Source organism: Melanotaenia boesemani, chromosome 6, assembly GCF_017639745.1.
Source record: "Melanotaenia boesemani isolate fMelBoe1 chromosome 6, fMelBoe1.pri, whole genome shotgun sequence".
Lineage (NCBI taxonomy): Eukaryota > Metazoa > Chordata > Actinopteri > Atheriniformes > Melanotaeniidae > Melanotaenia > Melanotaenia boesemani.
In genome coordinates this window covers 34,791,711-34,808,300 of record NC_055687.1, presented here as the reverse complement: position 1 = coordinate 34,808,300, position 16,590 = coordinate 34,791,711, and the positions used below count along the sequence as shown (strand labels likewise).

The 16,590-nt window shown below is 35.6% G+C and overlaps 1 protein-coding gene and 1 pseudogene across 1 annotated transcript; one reads left to right on the top strand and one right to left on the bottom strand.

Annotated features, from left to right (window-relative positions):
• Window positions 1–1,631: 1,631 nt before the first annotated feature.
• Window positions 1,632–16,177, bottom strand: LOC121642413 (annotated as a pseudogene).
• Window positions 4,670–8,246, top strand: LOC121642414. Its single transcript, XM_041989149.1, has 5 exons — window positions 4,670–4,963; window positions 5,566–5,793; window positions 6,507–6,660; window positions 6,857–6,917; window positions 7,798–8,246. Exons 1-5 carry the CDS (start codon window positions 4,881–4,883, stop codon window positions 8,187–8,189), a joined length of 918 nt encoding a protein of 305 aa, XP_041845083.1. The 5' UTR covers window positions 4,670–4,880; the 3' UTR covers window positions 8,190–8,246.
• Window positions 16,178–16,590: the final 413 nt, after the last annotated feature.

Genomic DNA, 16,590 nt, shown 5'->3' with positions numbered 1-16,590 from the left:
ATGACCACTACAGCGGAGAGTCCAGCCACATCTTTGGTTCATCCACCACTAACCAGCGAATTGAGTCCTGGTGGTCCATATATAGAAAGGGAAGGTAAATATAAGTAAATATATCATTTTATTTGATTGATTTGTATAAAATATTTATAATCTCCAAAGAATGTATCGATTTTATAGGGCTCAGTTTTGGATGGAGCTATTTGCAGATCTCAGAGATGTTGGACACTTTAACGGGAGTCGTGAGCATCAGTGTCTGCTGAGATTTTGCTTTGGCGATATTGTTCAGAATGACCTAGATGAGTGTGTGAGACTGTGGAACAGTCACCGGATCCGTCCTTCATGGACTTCATGTCCAGGAGGAGTGCCCAATGAACTGCACCATTTACCTCACAGGTAAAGGGATTTTTTTTACACACACACACACACACACATATATATATATATATACTGTTGTGTCTTCCATTTCCTTCAGGTATGGCTCCAGGGATTGTGGATTCGTCATTTAACAAGCTGAGCTGGATGCTTTCCCTGAGTCCAGGTTGTTACTTCCTCCATGTGGGAATCCAAACACACAAGAATACCTGAACTTTGTTATGGAACATAATAATTTACAAAAACTGCTGCAGAGCTTTACATAAAGCTAAAAGAAATTGCCCAGTTCTAAATCAGGGTGAATTATTTATTTCACCAACAACTAAGTGCCTGTCATTGGTTGGTTTTTATGATTTTGAAGTGCTGCAAGCTAAATATTGTCCACAGTTTTACTACTTTATTAGCATTTTAGTACTGTATAGTCAAATAACTCTGCTGCCTGTTTACCTACAGAAGTGGGGACACATCAACAAATGTTACATGCCCAAAAATTTTGAATAATAAAACTACTAAAAATAAAAAAATATTGCACAGTATTGTGTTTATTGATATTTTTTAAGGTTAGAACACATTTCTCCATCAGAGACTTACTTTTTAACAACACTGTCAAAATGTTTATATCTAAAATATCAACATGGTCATGAAAGTTATTTTAACTAACTTTAGAACAGACTGACAAAACACTACCTCAAATAGGTATCATTTAAATTGTGAACTATTTGACCAACTTAAATAACAATGAGGTCTCATAGAAAAAATAAAATAAAGAGCAGTCCTACTTGACTGTCAAGGTGACCTCTTAAGACTGAAATCCATATTGGCATTTCCCCATCTATGTCCCTTTCAAAACATCTATAAAATTCAAGTCAAAAACAATTTGGCATCTGTTTTAGAACAACAAACCTAACAAGTCTACCCAGACAAGAACTCTAGGGTCATCTGGTCACACTGCTTAGAAACAACCAAACCCTGGAGAATTCTGAATTCCAAAGTCCATCTGTGATTTAAACACAGGGTATGAGTCAATCAGTGGTAATTTCAGTGTGTTGAGACATGTATTTGCCATTGGGAATAAAGAGTCATGCAGGAACTGTAGCTTTGGCAGTGGGTCCAATCCAGAAGGGGGAAGTGATGTCAGCCCAGTTGCAAACACCAAAACATCCTCCACAGACACAGCAGCCTGGCCTTCTGCAAAGAAAACATATTCAGATACAATTTCACAATGTCTTGTCACAAATAGTTGTAAAAATAAGGATTGATCAACCTTCACAGTCAAGGAGATAGTCTGCCCAGAATCCCACAGTTTGACTCTCCAGAAGCCTCCTGTTACTCCCAGATGAACTGAAGTCAGATTTGAAAAGCGTCTCTAGGTCAAGCGCTGTGAGCTTCTTTTCAATGTGACACAGGACTGGGGACAACAAAGTGGGGTGTTGCTGTAGTGCTTCCAAAAAATGAAGTGCTGAAAGACCATCTTTAAACCTAAAAATGAACACAACATTACGTAATTTCCTGTCCACTAGTGTATTAATACATGTACAAACACATGGCCTTGTGGAATGTGAACTCAAATGATCAATTTTTGTTGTTCTAACTTACCAAAATCTATGCTATTATATTCTATTCTCAAATTGTTCACAAACATAGCATTATTTGGAATATAGTCTTACCTATCAAGTACCAATGAGTTGCGGTCAATGATATACCACCTGAGGTAGTCGGAAACAATGTCTTTCTTCTCTTCAACAGTGGACACATGTCTCAGACAACCTGCTCTCTGTAGCAGAGTGCTGTGTTTCATGACACATTCACGCAGGACGTCCACTGACGCAGCATTCTCAATCTGACAAACAAAAAAATGGACATGAATACTGTAAAAGTATGATGGATCTCCTTGCCTATTTTTCATTCCATGACAGAGAAGGTGTAAACTTATCAAGTTTAAGCTAATGTACAATCAGTAATAAAGGAAGTGTACACTCCTGAAAAATAAGTTAATGCAATAATTCTGTTCCATAACACTGGAACCCTGTGCTGACCTCACTTCTTATAAGACTTTCCCCATGTCTTCGTCAGTTACTGAAGCAACTGTTGCTTTGAATGAAGCCTGACCTGCAAGATAATGGACCAGGTCTTCTGACAGGAAATGAGGTCCTGGACCTCCATGCACAACAGATACTGCAATCATCTTTCCTGCCATGTAGTATTGATCCTCCCTAACAGCTGTAAATAAATACATAATGAAAAACAAAGCATATATTATAATAGATTTAACACACATTTGACCCTATGTATACCATTTGCATTGTAGACCAAGAACCGAAGTCCTTCTGGTCCATCAAAAATGGGACGGTCTTTCAGATGTTTCATTAGCAGACTCAAAAACTCTCGTTTTGGGCCACCTGCGTCCAGTCCTTCTTCCAAAACACCAGCATCATCAGTAAATTTTACTAGCATGTCATAGGTTTCAGAGTATGATGAACGCCTGAAACCTCTAACTGCACCATCTCAAACATTAGCCCTCGAGATGTTGAATCTGCTGACTCTTCCATGATCTATAGCATGGGACAAGTTTGCAACAATGTCAGGTAGGGTGATGTTCATGTCGTCCCTGTAATGACAAAAGTGACAAAGTTAGAGGACATTCAAGACTGCCCAGTTTACTTGTTTTATACAAAATTATTTAAGTGTCAGTTTACATTGCTGTGTGTTGTACATTTGGTGAAGGGACTTTAACCAGCTCATCACTGTCTTCTTCAATACAGGGTGCACACAGTTCTGTGTATTTGCTGTTGGAAAATGATCACATAAGTCCCACAATAAATCATATTCAGTTCAGCCATTCATTGTCTGCATCCATTTTACAAACCCAAATGTAATCAATACTTTAAAAATTTAATTAAGGGCAGCACTGCCATTTATCACTTACCTATAAGGAGTGTTCACTCGATTTTTTTCAAGTGGATCAAGATCCTCTGTATCTGATATCACAATCTGGAACAAATAAATAATTTAATGAAAATTTAATAAAATGATTATTTAATTCATTCATTAAATAAATACATAGATAGAACTACAATGATGGCAAAAAAGTTTAACATAGAATGCATGAATACCTGGCCTGGGTGTATTGTCAATGAATGTCCTGGGGCGTCTCTGAAATATGGTAAAATTGGTGAAATTATATCTTTGAAGATACAGTGTATAACAGGGTTAACATTTTTATTCCAGGGGGAGATAAAGAATAATAAAAATCATTATTAAAAATGGCATATAAGTTTCTTCAACTAAACGTTTATCATAGAAAATGCACTGGGCTTATTATATCATCAAGAAAAATTATTTCTTTTGTAAAAATGTGTACTTACTCTTTCTCAACATGTTTGTAATCAGGGGTACTGTGGTCTTGTGGTTCAAAAACCTGAGAAGAAAAGCAAACGGTCCTCAACATGTGAAAAGCTTTAATGTTTCTACACCTCATCAGCTGTGAAAGAGTAATTTGTGTCTGAAATTAATAATATAAATGTCTGATAATGAAAATAGTCACTCATGCATATTCCAAAACAATTACCAAAACACAGATTTAATACTAAATAGGATTACAAATTAACATACCACAGTGTCAGCCTGGTTGAACTCAGCTATGCTTCTGGATGTGATGACAATTTCAGAATCAGAGTCTGAGGTATTATCCACTGTAGTAGGAGCAGAAAAATAAATAACACAGTGTATTTTCGATGTATATAAATATAAATATATAAATATAAATAGACATACACACACACACACACACATATACACACACACACATATATATATATGTATATATATATATATACATATATATATATATATGTATATATATTATGGCAAGCCGTTTAGGAAATTAATATATATATAATATATCTGAATATATTGAATGAAACTTGAGAATATTGATTGAAAGTCTGAATATATTGATTGAAAGTCTGAACATATTGAATGAAAGTCTGAATATATTGAATGAAACTTGAGAATATTGATTGAAAGTCTGAATAAATTGAATGAAAGTCTGAATATATTGATTGAAAGTCTGAATATATTGAATGAAAGTCTGAATATATTGAATGAAGGTCTGAATATATTGAATGAAACTTGAGAATATTGATTGAAAGTCTGAATATATTGAATGAAAGTCTGAATATATTGATTGAAAGTCTGAATATATTGAATGAAAGTCAGAATATATTGAATGGAAAGTCATGATGCCATCAAGGTGCATGCGCCATCCTGTGTCGAAGGTGAAAGATGTCAGCATGAGTGAGACAGCAAGAAATTTAGTGGCTGCCATTCTTTCAAATGAAGCGGTCCTGAACTCGCTTGCACATGCATGTGCAAACCAAAACAATATTAACGTCCACAATTCACAATTCAATTCTGCTGAAGAAGAAGTGCAGTCACTCTTTCATCGCAAAAGACCAACCGCGGGCCAGGCAGTTAGTGCTAATCAGGCTAGCCTGACTGTTAGAAACATGCCTTCTACTCCGATGGAGCCTTTGACAGTTCCGACCTATAACCTTCGTCCATTCACTCGAAAGGGACCCAGATACAAGAGGTAAGAATGTAGTTGAATGCATTGAAATTTCGGATGGAAAATGTTTAAACGCTAATGCTAATTGTTTAGCCTAACAGCTCAGAATCGTAGATGCAAATAAAACGTGTGACTGCGATCTCAGTAATAAGCCCTGGAAAACTCTGATACTATTCATCTAGCTAACATGTCTATGCTTTTGATTTTTCATTAGGCCCAGTAACATTATTTTCCATTTTATTTAAATATATAATCTAGTCAGACTGGCATGATTTACGAAATAATCCGATCTAAATTATTTGATTTAAGGTACTAATGTATGAGTCTTGTCAGGCTTTATTTGGTGGTAAATGTTTTGTAAATGTAAATATTTAGGATAACAACAACAACAAAAACCATTCATATCAATCAATTCACCATTCAGTGTATCACACTGTTATAACTGTGGTGAATTATATATGTTATAAAGTTGAATGGTATACCACTGTAAGATACAAATGTTCACAATAGAACACAAACTGCAGTTAAAAATAAACACGTTGTTTAACACAGCTGTTTATGTTTGTAAGAAAGATGTGAACATGTATAAATGTTTATTAAATCCTCTTTTCCTAAATGTGTCTTAGGATTCAGGCACCATTCAACAGTACATGTTCTGTGTCTCAACCATTCACCAAAGAAGTCATTCTCCTGCCAGACCACACATACACACAAGTGCCAAGGCGTGCCAGGAAAGCTTGGCTTTTTGAAAATGGACTTATCAAATCTGCTGTGGAATTTAGGTGTGACTGGAACTCTGAGAAAGTAATGCGGGCAATAACTGCGGCCTTCCACCCAGCTGTGGAGGGATGCAGGTAAGCTTTGATCCGTTATGTCACATTTGTTACCCATTTTAAATAATTTGTGTATTTAGGTTACAATGCAATACATTATAATAAGAAAGGATAACTTTGCATGTTTGTGTGAATATAGATATTTTTTATATTCCTTGTTGCTGCTGGTAATCTTATACTCAAAATGTAAAATAACCACAGAACAGATAACAAACTTTGGTCAAATGAATATGTTTTTAAGAATTCCCTTATAAATTATATTTAATTAATATTGCTTAGTTAATCTGGCTGACATTAAAAATGACACTATGTAAATTTTTTATGTATTTTACAGACAAATTATGCATTAAAATAAAAACCCTTTCCATGTAGTATAATGTGGTCCAATGATTTTTACGTTCCTGATTGTTAAGACTGTTAGGACCACAGTTCCAAAAAAATTAGAAAAACTACATGACAGAAAGAGGACTACATTAAGTTCACTGTGTTAAGTTTAGCATCACTGTTATAAATCCAATTTCTTTTATTACATATGGATCCACAAATAATTGTGATAAACAGTATTTTCATTTTCAGATAATTTCCAGCCAGTGAGTTAAGGATTATATAATAACATAAATATGCACATTTATCCTTTCAAAGAATAATGAACTTTAAATTCTTAATAATGTTCAGGCATTTCAGAATGTTAAATTCAGAAATTTTGATTTACATTGTACTTTTCATTCCCTCAGGTTGCAAATCTTGCTGCCATGCTACAATAAACTAGTTGAGCCATCTCTAACTGCCAATCAGACTTTGAGTGGAGACCTTGTGAAAAAATTGTTTCACCAGAAATCCATTTACATCAGGCCTGACAAGGTCATTCTAAGTGAGGAAAAAGAATCTGTAAGTAGTTTTTTAGATAATTTCATGAAATATTTGACAATTTAAAGACAGTCAATATGGCTATACTAGTGGATGTTTTTGAGCACATACTGTTACTTTTAATCTTGACATAAGTTTCTTTAGGTTGTTTTGTGTGTTCTAGTGTTTTGCACAGGATTCCTTATTGCTTGTTGTATTTTTATCTTTTAATTGACAGTCATCTTCTGATGGCGAGCGAAGCCATTTAGACAGGCAGGCTTTGGATACAGACAAAATGGGTAAATATGTTTATCTTTATGCATCTATAAAGAAACTTGAAATGATGCTGATTGTGTGTTTGTTATATGTTGCACCTATTTCACCCTATATTGGGCTTTTACCTGGTAATATGAACTGCATGTCTGTGAAGGAGGTCCTGCATTCTTGCTGTAAGTTGTAATAATGAAATACAGCACAGTTCTTCTGACACCTAGACTAACTTGTGTTATTCAGACTGCATCATTAGCTATATTTACTGGTTTACTTTAAATCAGCTGGTCCTTGTTATTGCTGAGGGTGAAAGAGAGGCTGGCCATGCATGCACTGTGACTTTGTATAGGAGGGATAGTGTGTAGTGATGAGCGCAAAAATGTATTCTCGGGTTGCTAGTAGAGCCTTGTAAGGGTACAAGTCAGATTTAAATTTATTTCAAGCATAAATAGTTTTGTGCAGAAAAAATGTAATACTTTATATTAATCGTTACACATAATACATACATTGTTCAAGCCCAAATAGGATCTCATGTTTACTGTTATATAAGCTAGTTTTTATGTAAATCTATTCATTCATTCATTCATTATCTTAATCGTTTAGTCCATTTCGGGTTGCGGGTAAGCTGGGCCCATCCCAGCATTTTAGCAGGTGAGAGGCAGGGTACACACTGGACAGGTCACCAGTCTGTCGCAGGGCCAACACAGATATGGACAAACAACCATTCACACACACACACTCACTCCTAGGGAGAATTTGAAATAACCAATTTACCTAACATGCATGTCTTTGGACGGTGGGAGGAAGCTGGAGAACCCGGAGAGAAGGCTTGAACTGGCAACCTTCTTGCTGTGAGGCTGCGGTGCTAACCACCACGCCAAAATCTAAAATTTTTCTATTTTCTTACAGCCCCTGGCAGTGTGCTTGCCTTTTCCAAAGAAACTGTCGAGGCCCAGTCCTTCACCAGCAATACCCCTTCCATCCTAAGTGGTGATCAAGTTTTCTTTTGTGTTGCCACCGAAGACATCTGCACCAAAGAACCTTCTATCTCAGCTGACGCCCTTACCATGACCACTAGCGATGCTGTCGTCACTATTGCTGAGCCCCTCCCCTTGTCCAGTGGAACTGATGCCATTGCCAGTGGAAACACGGGTTCTTTGTTGATTGGTCCCACTGTCAGTGATGTCACCTCTAGACAGTCCCATAGTCTCACCCAAGCCTGTGCATCTGGCATTAGTTCATCCAGTACATCTTACAGGTTCGTCTTTTGTACATATTTGTGTCTTTACATGCAGTTTTAACATAGTCAAGTCTTCATAAAACTGGGTATTATTTACAGTAAATTTTTTATTGAGACGCTAACTATTGGTCATAATAGAGGGTAGGAACAAATTACCTATGTAGTCGCATGTGTTGGAGGACTCGTTGGATACTAGATGAATGTGGCCCAACTCAGTTGTTATTAGACCCTCAAGTTTTGTCTTAGTCCTGTCAGAGTGCAACTGTGTCACTGTCAGAAATTAGTAACATAACAATGTCTATTATAAGATATTGCTACTTTATTTTGTAGTAGATACCTTGACCTTTTTGAGGAAGAATACAACGCTGATGACCCTGAACTCATGGAAGCCATCTCAGTGTCTTTAGATTCCAGCACAAGTGAGAGGTCAGTTGAAGAAACTAAATGGAGTATCTCTAGTTAAAATGTAATGCAGAAAATGAATAACATCAACTGTCTAGACTAGTTGAAAATGAAAATTAAAGCTGCCACCTAACTGGGTCAGAAATATTTTTGTATGTACAGTATGCAGAATATTTTTTTCCTTTGCCTGATATCCAATAACTTCTGTCATCATTTTGTCAACAATACATTTTTTTTAATTCATGGTGATTGATTTCTCTGTAGTAAATATTACCCATTCTATAACATGCATTATATATTAGAGTTTTACAATATTTGGTAATTTTGTTGTTTTGTTTTACAGCATGTGTTGTATTGCGGTTAAGTGGCTGAGTTTTTACTAAAGACATTAACATTTCCTATTGTTTATTATTGTTTCAGTGATTTAAAGATGGCTTTAGAGAAAATTGTGGAGGGTATTGCTTCTGGAGTAAATAATGAAAGCGTTGTACGCTTCAATATTATAAGAAGAAATGTGTGGGATGGAGCATCCAGAGCCATGAGCAGATCCAATTTTTCGCCTGAGAAGGTAGATGTCAAGTTTACTGATGACTATGGAATTTCTGAGGGTGCTGTGGACAATGGAGGACCTACTCGGGAGTTTTTCAGACTGTCTCTACAAGAAATCAAGGACAAAATTGGCATCTTTGAGGGTCCACCTAATGCCAATGTCCTTACATGCAACTCTAAAGGTACATATGATTATACGTACATATTGCTGTAAGATGCCACCATTGGATTTCTTGTGGATCAACAAGTACATTTTACCTGATATTTTTTGTGGCAAATTGTAAGACTTTCTCTTATCCCACACAGATGGGTGTTTTTGTGACATTAAAATTATTTGTGATGTAACCATTGAATGCCTGATTTTCTTTTTTTATTGCATTTGATAACAGCAATGAAAGACAATGGATACTTCAATGCTGGCCAGATAATGGCAATGTCTATTGCCCACGGAGGACAGAGTCCATGTTTCCTGTCTGAAATCTTGTATGAGTGTCTTCAAAAGGGCCCAGACAATGTGAGGGTCAAACCAGAACATATCACCGATGAAGAAACAAGGTCACAGGTGCAGTCGGTAAGTAAATTACTTTTGTGTCTCTCGATTTTAAGAATTTTTTGTTTTGCATGCACCCATCAACATACAAGTCAAACAGTTAAGCTGATAGTTGTACATCCTAATTTAAAAAAAAGTCTATATACTGTATATTTATACATATATACATTTTTTTTGTTTAGTTTTAGTTTTTTTTTTTTTTTTATATAGGTTTTTAAAGTAATTTTGTTTAAATACAAGATCACAATTTCATTAAAAAATATCATCTTGGGCATAAGTACACACAGCTTATTCAGTACTTGGTTGAGCCAAAGAGCTGGACAAATCTTTCTAACTCATTCTGTTGCATAGAAGAGTTAAGCTAAGTGCAGAAATGCTCCTTAAATATGTATTTATAAACATATAAATATAAATAGATATTTAAAATCTTTTTTTTATATTTTTAGATCTTAGAGGCTGAAACTGAATCCCAACTCCAAGATGCAGTTGCCAGCTTGATTGGTCTCGCTGGTCACGGTGTTCGCATAACACTGGCAAACAAACAAGAGACTGCGTCAGACTTGGCTCACTGGTATGTCCTCCAACGGACCCGTGCTGCTTTTGAAAGGTATGTTTATGTCTGAGCACAACCTATAACTGACAAAAAAAATAGTCTAATTTTTTGGTGACAAAATGGTGGAAATACATGAGATACCATACTGTACAAACAACCAGTGCATCCTACCATACAGACTAGGTTCAGAGATGGCTTAAAGTCTATAGGTGTCCTAGATGCTCTTCAGAGATACCCTCTACAGTTAAAGTGCCTTTTCGTGAAAGGTGAAACAAGTTTAACAGCATCTGAAGTGGAGAATCTCTTCCAGATCATTCACTCTGAAAGAGGAAGCAATGCATTTCAAGGAGAGTGCCAAACCCTGGCTTTCTGGCAAGATTATCTTCAGGATGCTGAATGTAAGTTTGGTGTTGGTAATGTTTCAACAGAGGATTCAACAGGTTCTTTTCTCAACTGTTTTGACTGCATTCTTCTACAGTGGTACATGACAATAATACATTTTAATTGGATCACTCTCCTTTACTATGTAAAATAGTTTATGTAACATAAATACTTTAGAACTACATTTTAATATAACATGCATTCATTTTGCCCACAAGTTTTCATGTAAAATATCAACAAACCAGCAGATTCATGTCCACCACAATATCTTTACTGATAAATAAATAATAAGAGCCAATTTATGCATCCAACAGACTTGGAGCAAGATCGGTCCACATTTGTTTTGGCCTTCCAGTCTCCTATCTTTTTTTTCTTCTTCTTCTTTCATTTATGTATTTACTGTTAAACGCTTCACTACTTCTAGCATATAAACATAACACTTTCAAATTACAGCATAATTACAATAAATGAATGAATGGTTGTTTAAGATAGTTAAACTACTACTATTTTGCTTCTTTTGCATCACTCCAGTGCTGTAATACTTATTTTATAAAAATACCAGTAGGTAGAGTATTAATGTCTTTTTTTTTTATCATGTTTACAGGTGAAAGTGAAGTCACTCTGGTGGATATTCTTGTGTTCTTTACTGGATGTGACAATATTCCACCCCTGGGCTTCTTGCCAAGGCCAAGCCTTGAGTTCATTACACATTCCCAATTTCCACTAGCCAATACTTGTGAAAATATTCTTCGCATCCCAGTTCATGCAGTGTACACTGCATTCAAATCTGACATGGATTTTGCCATACGCAATTCACCGGGATTTGGGAGAGCCTGAGAGGTCATTTATAGAGGGTTTGAGGAGAGTTAAGATGAGGAGTTTAATGTGGGAGCTGTTCCTGCAACCCCAATAGCCAGCCTTTTATTCATATTTTTTTGTTTTGTCTTTCACTGTTAACATGATGTGGGTCCATGACAAGAACTATTATTTAATTTTGTTATTCTCTAAAACAGAAAGCTCTTTTAATTTACTGCAATAAAAACACAAAGTAATATACATAAAAAAAACTTTGGTTACATTTGACATTTGTTTAAAGTCATGTTTTTGCGTTACAGATTTAATAATATGCACTTGATGAATACTTTTTGTTGATAAATGTGAGGCACTTTTTGCATTGCAGTTAAACACTCCTCCAACTTAGTACAGTTGTTCCTTTATCTCTGATGACATTTGTAATGTAACCCATAGCAGCATTTAATTAGAGTTAAAATGTAAAAAGTCATTGTTGCATTTGGGCTGTGCCATTTTATGGTTTTAGTTTAAGGCACAAAAAATATTTTGGTAACAATCTGGAAAAGATTTAAGTTAGGATTAAAAAAATAATGTGACATTCGTCTTCACAGATTTTTTAACCTTTATTTAACCAGGTAAAAAAATGTTTGAGAACTAGTTCTCATTTACAAACATGACCTGGCCAAGAGGCCCCAGCAGGAATAAATAACGTACATACATATAAACAGACAACTGTGCATACACAGGACCACAATACAACAATACAATACAAAAAAAAAAAAAAAAAAAAACGCAGAGTGAGTACAAATATATAAAAATGAAAGGGGGAAGAACACAGTATATAAGACGGATTTATGTGAGAGAAAAAGTAGTGGAGAAATGTTTGTATATAAGGGAGAGTCAGCATCATCAGCAAAAGTTATGGTTACAGTTAAAAGGAAATCTTATATTTGATTTTATTCTATTATTGCAAAGTAGAAAATGTTGCTCAAACAACTATGAGCATTGTTTTTATTTGGCCTGAACCAGAGAACACATCTGGACAATGGCAGGGTATGATGGTGGTAAACATTTCTGTAATGTTCACTTGCCTTTTTGACATGGAACATTGTTGGGTCAATGTATGTTAAGAGTTGAATGTTCTAGAAAATAAATTATTTAATGTTCCTCTTTTGTGGCTTATTTTCCTTTCAGTGTTTATTTTGGCAGAATATGTGCATCCCAGAATTTCAGTGACATATCACTAGAAAACTGTACACAAAATGTATTTATTCAAAAACTAACAATTCAGTGTTCATCATCATTAGTAGTTTGTCATGAAACGAGTATTTTGAGTAGTTATACATCTCCAACATTTGACATTTAATTTTGTGGTTTTCTCAGAACTGGTATACCTGGAGTAGCTGTAGATGCAAGTGCTCTTTCTATCTGACATGAATATAGTTACAGAACAGTAACAATTACCTGCAAATTTAAGTATTTTGTTGAAGTAGGTTACATGCTGTGACAAAGAGTTCTATCCCATGATTACTGTCATCAGTTAAGGGATTGATTGTTCTTAACTCATTATTCCAGTGGTGGTGCTCATTAGGGTGCCGCACATGCACACAATGGAGTGGTGGTCTTTCATGTTCAGGAAGTTGGAGCATTCCTTCTGTCCACAGTTGCAGTGGGGAGCTACTTTCCATTGTCCTTAAGCCGTGATGGTTCCACTGGCCTACAAACTCTTCCACAGATCTGTTTATCCTTGGAAGGTAAACATGGTGAAGAGCACTAATGTTAAGTGGGTCAGTGCTATCCAAAATTCCAACATTTTCCATAAAGATAAAAAGTTCTTTAAAATATGCTGAGACCACCCTGTTTAGTTCTCCCCACAATCTTTCAATTCTTTGATTATGAACACTACGTCCAACCATGAAACTACCTCTGTTTGCCCCTCGATTCTCAATCATAAACCGTGCAACATCAATATTCTCACTACCAGCATCACTCCTGACATGATGTGGGAGTCCAAAAAGTTCAATGGCGTGCTGAAAAAGCTGCAAGGCTGTTGATGCTCTGTTGTCTGTGCAACATCTCAGGTAGGTAATGCAGCGACTATAGCCATCAACTCCACCATGAAACACAAATCCCCATCGATTTAACTTGTGGTTTGTGTCAATATGCCTGGAATGAGAAGAAATGTATTATTATTTATTTATTTATTTTTTACTCACCACATTGGCTACATAATGGCCTTGTTCAAAATTGATCTTATGTGGCTTTGCCATCATGCTTTTTCTATCAAGAAGGCTGTCCCTTGGTTATATACATTTTTTTTTAAAAAAACACAATGCAAATATTAAATAGAATATGTTTTGAATTCATCGTAATATGGCTCCCATCCAGTATTATGTAAATTGTTCATGTTTATTTTAATCTTGTAAAGCAAAAAAATGTTTGGGCCTCCTAAATCTATAGTTCATTGACTTTCAGGGGTTTCATGATTGTAGAGATAATCATATACACAAAAGGCACATACCACACTTGATTTGGGGCCAAGACATTGTAAACCCTCCGTTGAATTGCCCTTCGTCCTCTTAAGGCCCGTCCCACTGGATCTGCTATTCTTAAACGCTCTCGCACTCGCCATCGCTGAACTCTGATCCCTCTTCCTCTCAAACTACCAGTAACGTAGGTCTCTCCTGAGCCAGGGGTTAGTGTAAGAACGTCAATAATAAGACGGTCAAGATCACTGTTTGAAATGTTGGTGAAATTCCCATAGTCCACTAAACCAAGCTGTGTCCTGTGGTTGTATAGTGTTCGAATGTTTATTGATAGCATTCGAGATATGGCCATCCAACTAAATCCCAGGTCCCGTAAGTGTGTCAGCTGAGTGGCTGGTATGTTGAACCTTAGAAGAGAAAAATCAATAACTTAAAAAAGAATCTATTAAAATGCACATAATGTGATAACCTGACCCTACTTCCCTGTCCTAATACTTAAGTTGAATGCTAGCTGATTGTGCACATCATTCTGAACAGGTTATGGATTCTTGTCTACATCAACCTTCATCCCCATATATGTTTATGTATACAGCGCTTACCTTGGCCTTCCTCTCTGAGATGCAGAATATGTGCCCATTTCATGGACTTGTAAATCAGCTTCAGCCTGAAGCGTTATTTCCGTCAACATCTCCTGAAGAGAATCAAAAATTCCTTCAAGAATGAGGCATAGTGTTCTTTCAGCAATGTTTTGTTGGTTTTGTTGGCCACGATTATTCATAAGGACTAAGAATGTTGCGATTATGGAAAGATGATCCTCAAGCTGCCGTGATACATACTCCAAACTGTTTGGTCCACTTGGTATGTGACCAGCTGTTGCAAAAAAGTTTTCCAGTTCAACAAAGTATTGGAAAAGTTCTGCTGATGCCATTGTGTAATTCCACGGTGTTCAAAGGAAATTCACTTATCACAGATAGACAAACAGGAAACTTAAACATTCAATCAATGTTCATGTTCCACCAATATATTCAGACTTTCATTCAATATATTGAGACTTTCATTCAATATTCTCGAGTTTCATTCAATATATTCAGACTTTCATTCAATATATTCAGACTTTCAATCAATATATTCAGACTTTCAATCAGTATATTCAGACTTTCAATCAATATTCTCAAGTTTCATTCAATATCGTCAGACTTTCATTCAATATATTCAGACTTTCAATCAATATTCTCGATTTTCATTCAATATATTCAGACTTTCATTCAATATATTCAGACTTTCAATCAATATTTTCAAGTTTCATTCAATATATTCAGATATATTATATATATATATTAATTTCCTAAACGGCTTGCCATAATATATACATATATATATATATATACACACACATATATATATATATATATATATATATATATGCGAGAGAGACAGAGAGAGTAAAAATTTCAGATAATGACATCCACAGACCTCCTTTATAGTCTTTCTCTGGGCAAATAAAAAAAGTGATCCTGGAGTAGGTCTTTCCAATTTCCTGTTTATAGTCTGCTAGTCTGAATGGCCTTTCTGTCCCAGGCACATTCACCACCTCAGAACAATCTGGATACAAAAGGACGTATGGCCCCTCACCAAAGTCCTTGTTAAATTTTCTCATTTTCTGTACAGCCTGTTTCAGGAGATCCTGTGCTGTTGTCTCTGGGTTTGTATGTAAAGGGAGTGTTCTCCCTCTTAGAGGCTTTAAGTCAGTTCCATGTCTCAACATCAATCGAATGTTTATCTGGTAACAAATAAGAACAAAAAGAAAGTCCACGTTAAAATGTAATAATCCTGCATTAAACCGTAAAGACGGTAAAGACAATTTACCTGGACAGGTTTGCTCTGTTGTTTACATTTAAATCTGGACCCATAGTTAAATGACTGTCGCTCTTTTGATTTTGAGCTTCTGTACTCCATGAACTGTTTGTATGATGGGCATGTTTGTTCGGCTGGAATAAAGAGTTTCACATCAAAACACAGTTAGCAGCAGCTCAATTAGACAACGAAAAGCATTGTACCATAGAGGATAAACAAATTTGAAAAGAAAACGCAAGCTAAATGAACACATTAAAAAGAAAAATCAAGATACACTGTAATGATGGACAGAAAGTTAGTGCCATATCACACTTACTTTGTTTAGAACTTTCAAACTGTACTTTTGATGTTCCTTGCAAGCTGGAGCCTTCCGTCTGGTCTGTGTCCCGTAAAAGCTCCAGAGACCGTCCACAGGAAGAACAAAAAGGTGTAAATTGGCCAACGTTTGTTCCACAAAACGGGCAAAACATTGTTTAGTTAGCAAAAGCTTTTGTTAAGACGTTCCGTGTTTTTGTCTTCAAAGCCGCCCACTTCCCACGTGCAGGCGGACTACAAAATGTTTTGTTTGTACTACAAGTTTTGGTCACCATTGCATCATTTCCGGTATTTAGGACCTTCCCTTTCCGTGTAAAGCTGGCTTTTGTTGATCTGTATCGGGATTTGTAGTAGTGTTTCCTAAATTTGTTTATTTAAATTTAAATTTGTTTTCTAAAAAAAATTTTTCCCTAAAATGTAAAATTGTTTCCTGAAATGTAAATTTGTTTTTTCAAATATAAATTTGATTTTTAAAATGTAAAGTTGTTTCATGAATTTGAATTTGTTGTTTAAAATATAAATTTGTTTTCTAAAATCTAAATTTGTTTCGTAAAGTGTAAAACTGTTTCCTAATATGTAA